Source organism: Hesperophylax consimilis, chromosome 23 (genome assembly GCF_061612785.1).
Source record: "Hesperophylax consimilis isolate HC1 chromosome 23, BYU_Hcon_1.0, whole genome shotgun sequence".
NCBI classification, from domain to species: Eukaryota; Metazoa; Arthropoda; class Insecta; order Trichoptera; family Limnephilidae; genus Hesperophylax; species Hesperophylax consimilis.
Window position 1 is genome coordinate 16,208,649 of NC_142858.1, and position 15,773 is coordinate 16,224,421.

The window sequence follows — 15,773 nt, forward strand, 5'->3', positions numbered from 1 at the left end:
AAATTATAAATCATATTTATATTAAATGATTATTAAAAGACAAAAGACAATGTCCCATGACACAGAATTTGTTGGCGTGTAGCCTAGAATTAATACGGTGTATATATCAGACTGACATAGTTTATCATACGATGTTCATATTGCATAAAAAAAATAATAAAGATGTTTATATATTATTGTAAATAGATACTTCCGATGAGACTAAATCAAAAATCATTAGCATGTAAATATATTATAAGTATTAGACATTTGTGTCTTAATCATTCAGTCATCGTTCCAAAGAGATTGCCTAATTATAAACTGTGCCACTCGAGGGATTTTTGGCATACTATGCAATTTTGCAAAAACGTTTTGAGTTATCGCTTGCCATAATGTGTCAAATTTATAAAACCTAAGAATATGAGATAAACGGTGAAATATACGGGGATTCATTGGCTTTAATCTGCTGTGAGCAGTTTCATATCAATATTTTTAGAAATGGTAATAATTAAATGATATTTTAAATGTGTATATATATATATATATATATGACACCAATCGCTCGAGCAGTTAACTAATTTTCTCAATTTGCAATTGCATCCATGGCAGAACTCAGATTTTTTTAATGTAGTAATAATTTTCCCGCAATGTAAAAAAATGATTTTTTAAAGGTTATAGGAAGTTATTAACCAATCCCCGTGTTAATGTTACAGTATTTTTTATTGCTTCATTTTTTGAGAATATTTTGTTTCTAGTCGCTTGAACTTGGAATATTAATAATCGTTTAATATAATCAAGACATATGACCCTGATCCCAATAACCATCGCGATCTCCGAATCGCCTTTTTGCCAATCTCTGAGAGCTTTCACGATCGCCGCAGTTGATCGGGTAGTCGGTTGGTCGACTGTTGCTGTTGGGTCCCGCTAAAAACTCTAACTCGAACTCCTCCGGTCATCACAAGGCCGGCGACTCCTCGCCGACCTGTATACTTAATCCCAAACAATGGTCCCAAAATAACATTCCTCGTTTTTCCAATGAGAAATATTTTTGATCGAGTTTTAGTTTAATTTTCGTGCGTTTTTGTCTCAAGTTAGTTTAAATTATACGTAAAGAAAGACGTCTGACGAGGAACGGTTTGTCAATCCAAGTTTCTTCTTTGCATATTATTTCAGTACAATCCTTAAAACAAATTTATCTATCTGAAAACTTACTGATGATTACACTTACATAATTACTTTTTTACTGATGATAGACAAATTGATTTAGATTCCTGTAATGCATATTGGTTATTGATGTTAAACAAAGTAGTTTCGATTTCTGACGTCCATATTTGTTAATGAAGTTAGACATATTTGTTTAGATTCCTGTAATCCATATATGTTAATGATGTTATAAATAGTGGTTTGGATACCTGTAATCCATATTTTTTCTGGTTTTCTTTTTCACTTTAAGTATTTTCTTTATCTAGTAGAATATTAAGTAAACACTTAAAATCAATAATTAAATAAATACAAATGATCAAATTTAAAAAAAAAATGCTTTAATGTAGTACTTAAATTTAAATACATCACCTACCGATGAGTACTGAAAATAATTGTTGAAACAAAAAGCGCAAAATGGCATAATTCCAATAATTTATAAAAACAATAAATGTACTAAGTACTTCTTTAACTATGGATCGAATTAAGGGCAAGAATCTCTAGTTTGTGAATACATAAAATATACAATTTATAATATACAGCAATCTGCCAAACTACCATAAATTCCATTGTTAATTAATTACTCAGAAAGTCTATTCTTTTCAGAAGCGGTGCCGATCACTGTTATGTTTTCTTAAAATGATATACTTATTAATTAAACAATCATTTTTACAAAAAGAAATTATGTAGGTATAACGAGATATCATACTTATCGGATTGATAATTTACATGCAACGCAAAAGAAACGCAAAGTCTGAATTCTGAACAAGTCAGTATGGATTTTTTAAATGGAACTGAGATTCAAAACAAATCTAAATTCATTAAAGTATAATACCATCACAGTCAGACCCACAGTTGAAATTAGTGATATTAAATATAAAATTAATCCAAAATATTAACTGAACTTGTTTGTTTTTCTCAATCAGAAAGGAAACATTTAGTCTTGAGAACATCAATCAAATTAGATATTGTATTTTATAACGTTTTAATGAGTGGTGGGTGTAACAATAATATGTTCACAGTATCTTGTTACTGATGATTATTAATACTTCGAAAGTATGGCTCTTATGCGTGATGCGGTTTCCGTACCATTCAAGTCACTCTCCACCTACCAAAATATAGAACGATTTCAATGTAAATTACACATAAACTACAAATATTGTACACATAAAAAATAATAGAATCAATAATTAACTAACAAAAATTAATACCTTTAAAACAATACGTTTAGAGCTAGACTGAAGTTAAACCTAAGCACTTTTCAGCGACGTGTTAATCTATTACAAATAGAATATAATATTGGTAACATATTTATAATTCTGTAGCAAACTACATTTAAAAAACGCGGTTACGAAGTTGTAGTTCGTACGATCTGAGCGCTACACGCTTCACAGTTCCCGACAGAGTTGGTCCGCCCGGTCCGTCTCCGTGGTAGCAAGTCACCATTCGCGTTCCAGCCACCGCGAGCCCCGCACCGCGAACTGGCTCATCGCGCTGCCTCTACCTAATCTAAACTGTTGCTTTTCTTTTCAAAAACTCTACTTTGACTAATACACAGTGAAAAACTCTACTTCAAAACATTACCCCGTACTAAAGACAGTTGAAGAAGTAAACGTAACCGAAGTGTATCAATTGTATTTGAACCTTTTGTGAATCAGTGATTGTTGGGACTATTATTGTATTCGGAATCGTAAAATAGCGCGAATTCCACTCTCCCACGGTGCGGGATCAAACGTTTTGGTCGTTAAAAACACCGGCCGGTCAACTCATCAGTGGTCTGGACTAGTGAATTCACAATTCGGCCTGCTGACGGAGCTACATGATGGAGCCGTGGAAGTTGGGGCTGATCGTGGCATTGCTGGTGCAACTCATGATAGTGGAGGGACAGGGTGAGTGCCCCAAGAAATGCATCTGCCAGAAGAGACACGTAAGATGCATGTATCAAGGTCTGGAGTCAATACCGCGGGTACCTGCTGACACCCAGATACTGTAAGTGCCAAAACTATATATTTTTCCGCCATTGTATTGATGTTTGGTATACGAGAAAAGCTTTTTTCAACAAATCAACACATCCATCCTTACATTCTAACGTGTTTTTTGGTTGTTTTTAACACCCAAAAAACTAAGAATATTTAGTAGACTAGAAGTTATTTAAATCAGTTAGTCAGGATAAATGTGTCATTTGGAGAAATTGCGTAATTTCAAGCCCCTTAAAATCACGGGATAGTCCGAATTCTTGACAAAACATTCCCAACTGTGAAAATTAGAGTTCAAATAATTTTCTGTTATAAATATTATATTATAGGTAGGTACTTGTCTGATTTCTTCAGATAATCGTTTCCGATTTTGAAAATAACGCTTAAATCAATGCAAATTTGAATTCATTGAACCAGTGTTACGCAGGATGCAAAGACAACCGAAATAATTAGTATGTTTGATTAAATGAAGGAGTTTGAATTGATACAATTTCCCTAAACGACGATGTGACACATTTTCTTATTATTTAAAACTTTTTCTTATTAATTTATTATTTAAAACTTATTACGTAAATATTATTATTAGTTTCTCTGTTTGTGCTGATTGGAACATACTAAGCCAGCGGACTATACGTATTTATGGAAACAGAATTAACTAATGTAAATCATTTTGATTATTGGAAATGAAGTATGTAAATTACATTGTTTTCATTAAAATTCCGATCACTCGTTTGACGTTTATACTGAAAAAGCAAGGTTGGTAGTCTGCATATCTTTTATGCAGATTTTTATTTATGTTTTTTTTATAAGCAACAAATGCAGGTTAATATATATGTTCTATTGATTTATTTACTTAAAATTTGCACATTTACATACAATTACGTAAATAATATTAAAAAATTAGAAAACATTTCATACAAGTTACAAGTTACGGGAAATGATATGACCTACATTTAATTGTAATTTCAATTTTGTTTAGTATAATAATTTTGTCTGGTGGGTAACATGTATCCACCACTGTTAAGTTCTTAGTAGATACCTTCTTGTCATAAAATTTATTGTTTTAAAAATACAGTATATTAAACGCTAATCTTTGGCAATCATTCAACACATTACATCGCATGCGACGGATGACTTTTAAAAGCTCGCGGATATTTCTTCTCTCTCTCTCTTCTTTTCTATTATAATGTACCTATATTGGCACTAGTACTTTGGTACTATTCGTTTTTGCAAAACCTTCAATTTAATTTTTACGAAACCTTTTTCCACTTTTTGAACAGATGAAAATTTTCAAACCAACAAAGAAGAGTCTTGTCAATTTTTTTTACAGTTTAGTACATATTTACAAGTGACATAGATCGTGACAGAATTGAAAATAATAGCTGTATTCACCCAGTCATTCCATGGACGTTAAAAAAGCATTTGTTTCAACGCCAGACTTCACAAATCAAGAGTTAACTAATTTTATAGTCGAAAAACGTTTTTATAAATTTTTTAAACCGTTTTACATAAAATATTTTAATGGTAAGGTCCTGTTTTTTAAATTTTATATAAATAATTTACATCCGTAGAGATCCCTTTAAAGTCATTGGAGATTTTAGTAATACGTTCATCAGAAATTATTAAACCCCTTGTTATTAGTCAGTAGCTTTAAAAAATAATATATTCTTTCATAAAACCCTTTTTTTAAACATTGTTTTATATTGTTGTTTTACTATAGTATTGTGTTTTTTTTTTGTAAGCATACCATTAACTCATAACACTCGTCCATTGAACAACAAATTAAAGCAAGTTATTACAGTAGTATTAACCTGTTAGGTTGGTAGAACCGAAGCCAGCGGCAGATGCTGTATTCAAACTTGACCTTTAGGTCATAACGAGCGTGCAACCAGTCACAACCAGTGCATTAAGATTCCCTTCAAACCAACCTTTATTGAAATCTCTGACTTCAGCCAGAAATAACAGTCAATTGGATTTATTTAGGTTATTTACATCATAAAATTATATTTGAAAGACCCTGTAACCTACACTGTGCCAAACCACTATTTAGAGGATTTTTATTTTATTTTACGAAGCAGTCAATAACAAACAAATAATTGGTGCAATAAAATAGTTTTCATACCTATTCGTACTCATATTTGCTACTATCTCTGTTACTTATGTAACCTACATAATATGTATTTAGTCTTTCTAGCTGGGGGCAACACATTGATCTACACGATCTGGCAACTGTTTATTATGAATAATATTGAACCCTATCTGAACTATATCCAGTTACTTACCACTTTTCTCATTCTTCTTACCCTTTTACAACATCCTCAGCCCGTGCCTCGTAACTTTCCTAAAATGGAGATACCATAGTTCAACTGGCAAATCTTGAAAGGGTGTTATCAAATAACCTAGAATATTAATAAATCATCCAACTCCAGTAAAATATTTGCAGTATTTTCTTGTCACATGTAGCAACCACATTGTGGATAAACATAAAATAACTACAACCGCTGGAAGCGCTAGTGTTGCTTATTATAATCATGCATAAAAATCAAACCTCACAACTCGTTCCGCTAGGAAGCGCTAGTGTAGCATACTGTTATCATAATGAATAGGAAATGTCAGAAGATGGAGATGTTCTACAGTATTCGGTTTTATTAATAGCTTCTTAATGTTTGTGACGACAGTTGCCAGAGTAAAATAAATATGTTCCTAGCTACCATAGGTTTTTCACATATAGATAGATTAAAGGAATATTACATTTACTGTTCAAAATGAAATACATATATTGGAACATGACCTGTTTTATGTACCACTTTAGGGGAGATCTCTAATTCCACGTAAAGCAACTTTACAAGTGATTTGTTGTACTGTCTCATGAACAACACTACACGTTTTCTGGCGTCCACATTTGGACAGGGCTTCCTTAATTTCAATTAGTCAAATCTTTTTATACTGCTACTTATCTTTAGGTCATCAGTCCACCCCGTCTTCTCTTTCCCAAAGACTCCAGGGACTCCACTCTAGAATTTGATTTTCAACGGTCACTTGTTAGTCATTCGTCGGTTTTTTTCTCAATGTTCATTTAAGATTTATTTTAATTTTATTTTGTGTTCATTTTTCGCGTTGAAAGCTTTCTTGTTTTTAATTTTGCTTCCAAATAATGGAGACAATTATTACAATTAAGGCCCGGTTGATTCGCAGAAGTTCGCGTGTAACAAAGTCATAAAATGGCCATTCTGCGCCATTTTTTATTTTTTTTTTACATTTAAATGGTCTCCGTTAAACGCCAATTCTAGATACAAGCTTAACAATATCCCTGATATTCAACAGTCCTCTTCTGCTGATAACAATTTGTTCAAACTAAGAATCGGCATTTAATGGGTACCTTTTTCCCTTTCTAACAAAAACACAAAATGGCGCTGAATAGCCATTTAATAACAAATTTTAAATTTGAATTTGTGTGAAAAAATACGTCCTAAGTATTTTATTTGATTACATACTGAGTTATTTACGTAATTCGAAACATAAGGATTTCCTCATAATTTTGGACTTAACTGTTTATCGAAGAATACCGAGGAGTAAGTACCACTTGATAACAATTGGAGTTTATAAATACTTATTTCTTTTTACGAACACCATTCAGAATTGAAACGTTGATTTAAATGGCTTCAGTCTTCCAAGAGGACAAGCAGTCTCTTGAACTGTAAAATGCACATAAAAAATATAACTTTAAAAATAGATAACAGAAAAAAACGATACAACGGAGCTCTTAGTGGTAGGACTACGTCCCACAGTCCAGGCATTGTCCATAAATCATCCGCTGATATAATGATTGATGGATCTTTAATAAAACCCGACCACAATAATTCTTTGGATCAAGTACATGGTCGGTTAATCGAATCGAGTTATGAGGCGATTGAGGATGCACACAATACAATAGAATTACATTTGAAGGTTAAACGAATCAAATATAACTTAATTGATTAGCGTCTATTATTCAGTTTATTTCTAACAAAAAGGTTTATGTGATTACAAACAATTTATTTACAGTATTTAAATTTGAATTATATGTAATTACCGAAGCCAGTGGGACCATGACATCCCGAATTAAGGTATTATTTTAACATTGGCTACATGTCACCATGTCATCTTTGGGGATGCTGTGTGAAGGGTTTTTTAGGGAAAGAAAGAAGAAAAAAAATGATTCGTTTGTCCGCCACACAGTAGATGGGCAAACGAATCCGCCGCCAAGACAATCCTCACCCCGCTTCTGCTAAGCACTAAACTAAACACTAAACACTGCAAGTTACCAAACGTAGCGAATCACATTGGGTGACCTATGTCAGAGATCTTGGTTATCCAATTAATGTTTCCCGGGGCGGCGGTACCCATACCCTCCTCTAAAACTGGTATATTGTGAGGCTGAAGGGAGTGACGTGTCAAAGGAAAGTGATGATTTGCCGGTATATCAGTTGCTCAAAAGGTAGACGACACATTACGCTATACGCATCATTGCTTGGCCTGTTTCAGCGTACCGCTCGCCATATAGTACCAATGGGAATGTATGGCGACCGATATGCTGAAATAGGCCAAATATATGGCGCTTACAGCGTGGTCTGTCACGGGCTTAATGCTTGTGAACTCTCTGAGCACGCGATTCCTCGCTCAAATTTAAGCGGCCTAACTCGCCCACTGAATCCTTAATAGTTGTGGAACTAGTTACAGTTTTAGACGCTGCGGTGCCAATGACAAATTTTACATTTACATAAGTAATTGCATACTCTTACATACTTTTACGAATATGTCAATAATTATATCTTATTATATATCTTATTCACTGATAAGAAATTTTCAGAATACATGCATCTGGAAACATGACTAGCATCGGATTCATAGCCATCTGCAATATTAAATATGGACTCGGGGTCAGGAACGATTTTCGTCTTCCTCAATTTTTATAAAATAACTAACCAAAAAAATGAATAATATAGTCTATTTGATTGACTGCACACACAATTTTATCGAAAACCAAATAAAACAAACTAATAATACAAAAACAAAAATGTAACAATAATATCTTATCTGTAAGAAGTCCGCAACAGGAGGTAGGTAATTCTTCAAACACAGAGCGCTTGGGTGGTTCAATGACTAATAACAATTGATTTATTATATTTACTCAATGCTGATAACCATCTAATTTCATGTTTGACCGAGGTTTGAACCTTCCTCGCCATGGACTGGAGTCAACCGCGATAACAATGAAACTAAAACACAATTGGGTAGGGCAGACATTTATTTCGTATCTTCGTAAATAATTACTGCTGTAATGTCAATATATTAATTTATTTATGGGGCATTATGCTGTTTTGCTCTACCTCCTTGTTTAGTCAACATTTCACATGGCATTACAGTGTTCATCATCAGGGCAATTTTGTAAAGATTGTTTTTTATGGATTCTTTCGTAATTCTCTAACCAACAAGGGCTTATAACAATACCCTTCCATGTGTATAACTAACTAACTTGTAATGTGACTCATTTGGCCTTATTACTATTAAAATCATTGTGTTTACTTGTCTGATTTTAAATTTACATTTACATTAAATTAAAGTTTTGAATTTTTTATGTAAATGTACTCCAATTCTCTTAGAACATAGTTACAGAATTTTTTAAATGGTTTAAAATTAAACAAAACCATTTAAAATTTTACTGTAACACTAGCTTTTGGGGGGTTGGAGTTTCCAATACGGTATCACATCTCCATTCATGAGCACACACTTTACTACAATCTCTACACGTCTGCCCTGATGATGGACATTGTAAGGCTATCCGAAATGTTGACTAAAGACGGAGGTATTGCAACACGGCACACTACCCCAAAAATAAATAGCTTTTATTCTTTTGCCGTGAAAATCTCAAAACTTATCTGCTGTAATTTCATCAAATTTTAGAAAAATTCATATAGTCCAGTCAGTGGGGAGAAATTATGTTACATTACTATGAATTATGTTACTATAAATTATGTTACTTAATAACAGTCTTCGTCATCAATGTCATCATCTAACTCATTGCCTGTGATACTGAGATTCTGGCCTTCCATTGACAAAATCTCTTCTTCTTCGTCTTCGACATCGATGTGAACCTCTGGCGAATTTCAGCATGTTTGACCATTACAGCACCCACATACAATAGAACACTTCAATCCAGCTTTCCTGCAGCTAAATGCAACGCCGCATCCTTTTTTACAATTGCATGAAATAAATTTTAATAAAGTCTCGGGTGCTGGTTTCTTTGTCATTCTTACTGGAACAAGCCCGTTGGTGTCACGTTTCCAGCCCCAGTTTTCTGGATTTTTTTGGATTCCATACCAGTTTTGGACTTGATGGTACGTTCTAAATGCATGGTACCGTGCAGCGTCGTTCGTTGGTGGCAAAGAGACAAGATTGAATTTGCTTTTTGTTGTCGACTTTGCGAAACGTTTGTAGCGGACTTCTTCCAAGGTTTCCTTATCCATGTCACCCCCGTACAAAGCAACAAGAAAGCGTGTTCCTGCAACTGCTATGTCTTCTGGTGTTGCATCATGTTGTTTGAAGATTCCTATCATGGCATTGAGTCTTGTGTCTTTTTGCACAAGCGAACAAAATTTTGTTTTTCCTTGGTTGAAGAAGGACGATGTTGTATCGCAGCCGCTAAAGGCACGAAGAAACAGAATATTCTCAGCCGCCTCTTTGTATTTCACACTATTCGCGGAATACAGTCTTTCAAAAGTTTTGCCTCTCCCGGGTTTGCGAAGATATATACTAAGATCAACGTCTTCGCCAATAATGAAAACAGCGTCATATGATGAACACAAGGAAATCGCAGTATTGACAATCAACTCATCAGCATCTTCTTCAGCCTGCTTAACTGTAAAATCATCCTGTATAAATTGCTTTGTAAGCATCGAAATCAGACGGACTTTGTTATTTTCATTGGCTAAAAATCGTTCTTGTGAAACTTGAACTGGCATTGTTTCATCGAAAAGAACATCTGCAGACATGAGCATCCAGGCAACGTCCTGTAACCAGGACTCAATCAGTGTTGCCAAGTCAGCTGTAGACTAGGATCCCACTATAACAAATCAACATCATCGAGCACACGAATGATGCTATATAAGTATATTGTAACGTAGAAATATGTTAAAATGATATTGTGTAATATGTTCGTACAAAATTTATCGATTATTTTTTATTTATTAATTATTTTTTGTCAAAATTTTCTTCTTTCAACCGCTGTAACTCGTTACCTATTAGACTTACAAAAAAAAATTATGAACAAAAAATGTAGGTAATTTAGTTGTCTTTAAGTTTTTCTTCCAAATTTGGTTTTAAAATCAACCACTTCATAATTATTTTGAAGAAACCAAATTTTGGCACCTTCAATCCAAGATGGCGGGTCGAGCTCGACCCCCCCAAGGTCGAAAACTTTTTTTTTTCTTTATAGTCCCAATCTTAACAACATATGTGAAAATCGCTACTACCTAACCTTTTGCAAGGTGGAGCCCTTTTTATCCCCCACTGACTGGACTAATATACGTTGGTGTGTGTATGCTAATTGCCACCAAATTTGATCGATTCAGCTCGATTGGACGTCGGGAAATGGGTTAATTTCCACTTCGAAATTTGCATTCATTAATTCCTGTAAACGAAAGTGAAATTGAAATAGGTTTGATTAACTTTCGTAAAATTGACGTTCCTCTAATAAAATCATAGACCAAACGTCTAATATTGAAGATGACGGATTGCGTGCTTAGCTTGTCATATAAACTAAGCGAGAGAGAAACTGATATACCGGCCCTGTATGTAAAACTATTATTATTATTCTCATACAAATTATTAAAGACTACTCGTATGTTGTCACTTTGTCATGTAGATTTATCGTTTTTTTATTAATTAACGTTTACTGTTATTTTTGCCAACATGTTGAATTGTTATTAAACTCACTTTTACTTTCAATTTATTCACCATGCGCTATATTTTTTTCAAAAAATTTAAAACAAATTGGTAACATAAAATTTATGTGTAATATGTACTTAAAACTAATTAAAATCACTTTTCCAGCCCACAATACAATAAAACGAGTATTCGCGAAAACGTTTTAAAAGAAGCTCCCGTACTAAGGTCCCGCTAATGTTAGCGATGAAAAGCTTTTGTTGTCACCAAATATTTAAAAATATCTCGTGGCTCAAGGGTTGTAGCGCTAAGTACCGTGTTTATTTTATAAATACTCCTTTGCTTCTTGTCATCGAGTGAGGAGTGGGGTCAGATAAGAGCCTCGAAAATCACTCTGCGCGAACAATGAATCGGTCATAACCCCGAAACGGAAAGGGTTACATTATTTATTCGTACGTCGTCGTGTAGATCTTGAAGTGTTACAAAAAAATCTGACGGAAAAATATTGATTATGTCCAGTGAACAATGAAAGAATTTTTTACGCCTAAAAGGAACTGTAGTATACTCATTTTTTTATAACTCTTGTTTCCTTTTTAAACATTAACTCCACATAGGAGGCCTCGTGAATATTTTTTTCCCTCAGTGCATTTGTCATAATTGGGGGTTTCATGTGTAGGGTTTCTTTAAGGAAAATAAACAGCGAACCTGGGTCTTCAAGAGACCCATGTTGTGGGAGAAAGAAAATTCAGGAAAATCATTCCATAGCCAAGCTGTTGAACTGTTGAGTCGTAGAAACTATCCGGTTGACATTTTTTTTACATTTACCCCACATAAGAGGAGAAAATAATTTCCCTCATGATATATGTGATTTTTGCGGATGCTGTGTGGAGGGTATTTTTAAGGAAAAGAAGGAGAGGAAGTTCTGAGAATGAAATGTATGATGGTTAAAGGGGTAAAAGGTATGAGGGGTGGGTTGGAATCTAGGGATCAGTGCGTCCAGGAGTGACGGACTTGAAGCTATCAAGTCGATGGGTCTAGAGAGACCAGTTTGAGAAGTCAAAGGGCCTCCCCAAATCAACTTCTCCCGATCTGGCACACCACGCATTTGGTGGGCAGGCGCAACCTAACCATCTCAACCGATGAACTCAGGCACCCCTACTTAATCATCAAGCGCAGCGCACCACTTGGAATGACCTATGGCACAGGTTTTGATAATCCAACAAATGGTTCCTGAGACGGCGGTACCCAAAACCGCATCCCAAATTATTGCCAAAATTTCAACTGTGTACGTGTACGATGTACGAGTTGGGTGCGTGTTTGGCGTGTTTCCCGACTGTGAACCAGTCCTAAAAAGCTTATTGTACAATTGAGAAGTACGTTGCAAACTCACGGAAATAAAGCTGCCAGCTGAAAATCTAGCATTGATTTATAAAATTCGAGACAAAAAAATTGTGATTATTTCATGACACCAAAACTCAGCGTTTGAGAGTATTGCAGCATCAGCACACAAGTTTTCTGCTTTATAGTTAAGATTGCACTCATCTACGCCCATGGCCGCAAGCAATATGCTCGGCAGGTACCTCCTACTGCACGGAAGGTGAAAGTACCTACATCAATTTAACTCTCTTTCCATATCTTTCATAGCTCAGTTTATAATACTAAACTTGATACTCCAACGGTTCCCGTAACACGTTGCGAAAAATAGGCGTTTTTTTTTAAATAAAAATTCATGAAAATATCTGTACTTACGAATATGATTTCTGTTGATAAATCCAATTTTTTATCGTAATAAAATAAATACATTGGAACAGTTATATAATACAGGGTTATAAAAAAGTAAATACAAAAACAAAAATTAAAAAATGTTAACAATAAATCCCACAAATAAATGTGCTATATTTTTAAACATATTTCTATGATGTAAGATTTTAATAATATTATGTAGTTATATAGTATAATAAATGTTCCAAGCTGTTAATACCTCCCTAATAGAAAATGTGAATGATCACAGCACAGGTCACCCTAGTGAGGAGGACAAAGAAATACAATTTACTATAAATATATACATATGGTATTATAAAAATGATATTATATATATATATATATATATAATATCATTTTTTGTATGTGCAATGTATATAATAAAAAGTATATAATAAAAAGTCACTCATGTTTGGGCAAGGATTGTCGTTTTAAGTTTTTAACATTAAATCATTTTAGGAATACTACCATATATACAAACTTTCAGATTATGAACATAAGTTTACGGAATAACAGATGTCTAAACGCTAAATATTGCAAAAATAAAAATAAAATAAAAAATTCTACATATATTTTTAACACTGATTTTTTTATACAATAATATACCATTTTTTGATTTTTCTTGTTAAGGCGATGCCATACGTAGAAATGCAAAATCATGTGTTTTTGATATGAAAATTTGGTTGCCTGGAAATGTTTCAGATGCTTTAATTAAATACTGCGAGTAGAATACATTTTGGCCTTTGAAATAATTGAGTATTATTTAGATAAGTCTTTTTATAAACCCAGAAAAAAATAATGTAAAGGCCTATGAAAACTGCTTTAAAGTTCAAAATCTCCTACTTACGAACCCATTTTTGGTTATGATTTTATTGTATAATGTGGCAAATTAAGTTCCACAAAACATCCACAAAATAAAATAAAAGGCACTTTTTGCCATGTTTTTTTCTTGCATAAATCAAAACAGGCGGATGGTGTTAAGCGGGAATTTAAACCTTATCGCCATCTACGTAAGGGTTGTTATTGATAGCGGTTCAATTTAAAATATTACACGACGTAGTGCATCCCCTTAATTTCTAAACTTTAAATTTTTGGAATAATTCACGGGTCGAATAATTTGACAGTTTTTTAGAATTATTTTCTTTGGACTTCTTCCAATTGGGCCAAGTTAGTGTTGTATGCTCCTCCCCAGCCTATTATTCCGTTTTGGAGAATTGATTGGGCTAGTGGCTAGTGCATAGTAAACCTTCTGTAGCATTGATTTTTGTAGAATATTTCTCAGTTTGAGGAAAATGTAGTAAAGTTTTCATCTTCTTTTAATATTTTGAGCTTTTCGGTGAGTTGAAATTGTTAGAATAATAATTTCATGAGTTATGAATAATAATTTTCGAATTTATTGTCAAAAAGTTTTGGTCCGTTAGTGTAAATGTTATGTAGTAAGTTTTTTCTCCATCGGGCTTATGGCGTATAGAGTTAAACAAAATTTATAGTGTTACTTCTTCATATTATTGCTAATCTGGTTTGTCGAACGATCCAGTAAATTCTGTGGAACGTTGGTATTGGGGATTTTTTAGGATGAGTTAAATAACAGAAGGAAAGGCAAAAAGATGGAGAGAGATTTGATGCACCTGGCTAATCAGATCTATAACGATCTATGTCTATAACGATGTCTATAATGACTTGTGGTGCCATAACCACTGACAAACTAACCAACCATCCTTGCTTTCATATTCATAAATTCATAATTTGTTGCATTAAGTACTGACCAGACCTGACTCGAGTATTTGATTCACATTCACACGACCAGCTATTTTAGGACAAGTTGGTGAGCTAACAAAACAAATGAATCAGAGAGTAGCGGAACATCTGTTCATTGAATCGCATTTTTTTAATATGACAGTAGAAATGACGAGAGCAATGGTTTGAAGCTTGCAAAAAATACTATCATCTGCAAGAACAAAAATAATATGTCAAGCACTATCTAGTATAATTTAGTAATATCCTATAATGTTCAGAATTCCTTTCGCATTTATTTTTTTGTGGATTTTTTTAATGTGAATACCTCACAATTGTCCCTGCTGCTCCATAACCGTCTAGAGTTAGTGTGATTGTGGCACCCTTAATTTGGGTATGCTGAGAGGCTAAAGGTAGTGGAGTGGGGAAGGGGACGGAGAAGGGGGAGGGGAAGAACCTGGTTATTCAGATCTAGTCACCAAACATGACTGGAGCCATTTTAAACAAGTTTTCAATTCTGAATGGTGGTCTTACACCAGGGCGATACCTACAGGATCTTCAACTCTGGAACGTGCAGAAAATTTACTTTGCATTAATTTTAACGAAAAAGTTGTGGAATAACACAAATTAATTCAATAAAATTTACTTGTGCACGCCGGGATTTGAAACCGCGATCTCCGGATTGCAAGTCGATAGCCTTATCCCTGGACCACGGAGGTCATCTTAGTTACCTTTCTCGGGTTACCTATCTCCTTTATCTATGACCTAAAACTACACCTTTTCTAAACATGTATTAGTATAAATCTATCACGTATTTTCGTAATTTAAATATATATTTTCTTGTATCTTATTTCCTCTGGTAATTCGCTAAATAGCTAATTGCCCTGTACGTCAACGACTTTTGACTCTAAATGGATAAAGAAGATTAAGGAACACAGACAAAACCCTCTGAATTTCGTTTCCCGGAGTACCAGGAGAGCCGTCCCTTTGACAGTCATCCTATCAGTGTTCTGCATAAGCATGTGACAGAGAGATTTACAGATATCCAACCCCTCAGTTTGTTAGATTTATTGAGAAAATTACTTGAAAATGCGAGCTTGTACATGCAATGCACATCAAACACAATGCACAATTTGAAAAAAAGTATTTTTGAGAGTCGTTTTAACTTTACTTAAAATTGTCACTGAAGCTTCTCATTCC

General features: G+C 34.0%; 1 protein-coding gene across 1 annotated transcript in view; it reads left to right on the plus strand.

Moving 5' to 3' along the window:
* The first annotated feature begins 2,594 nt into the window (after positions 1-2,594).
* The window catches only part of Pxn (Peroxidasin), a 58,249-nt gene continuing 45,070 nt past the window's right edge, over positions 2,595-15,773 (plus strand). The window contains exon 1 of the mRNA XM_089645968.1: positions 2,595-3,168. Within this exon, the coding sequence (XP_089502094.1) occupies positions 2,999-3,168 (170 nt within the window). The 5' untranslated portion in view covers positions 2,595-2,998. The remainder of the gene's footprint in view (positions 3,169-15,773) is intronic.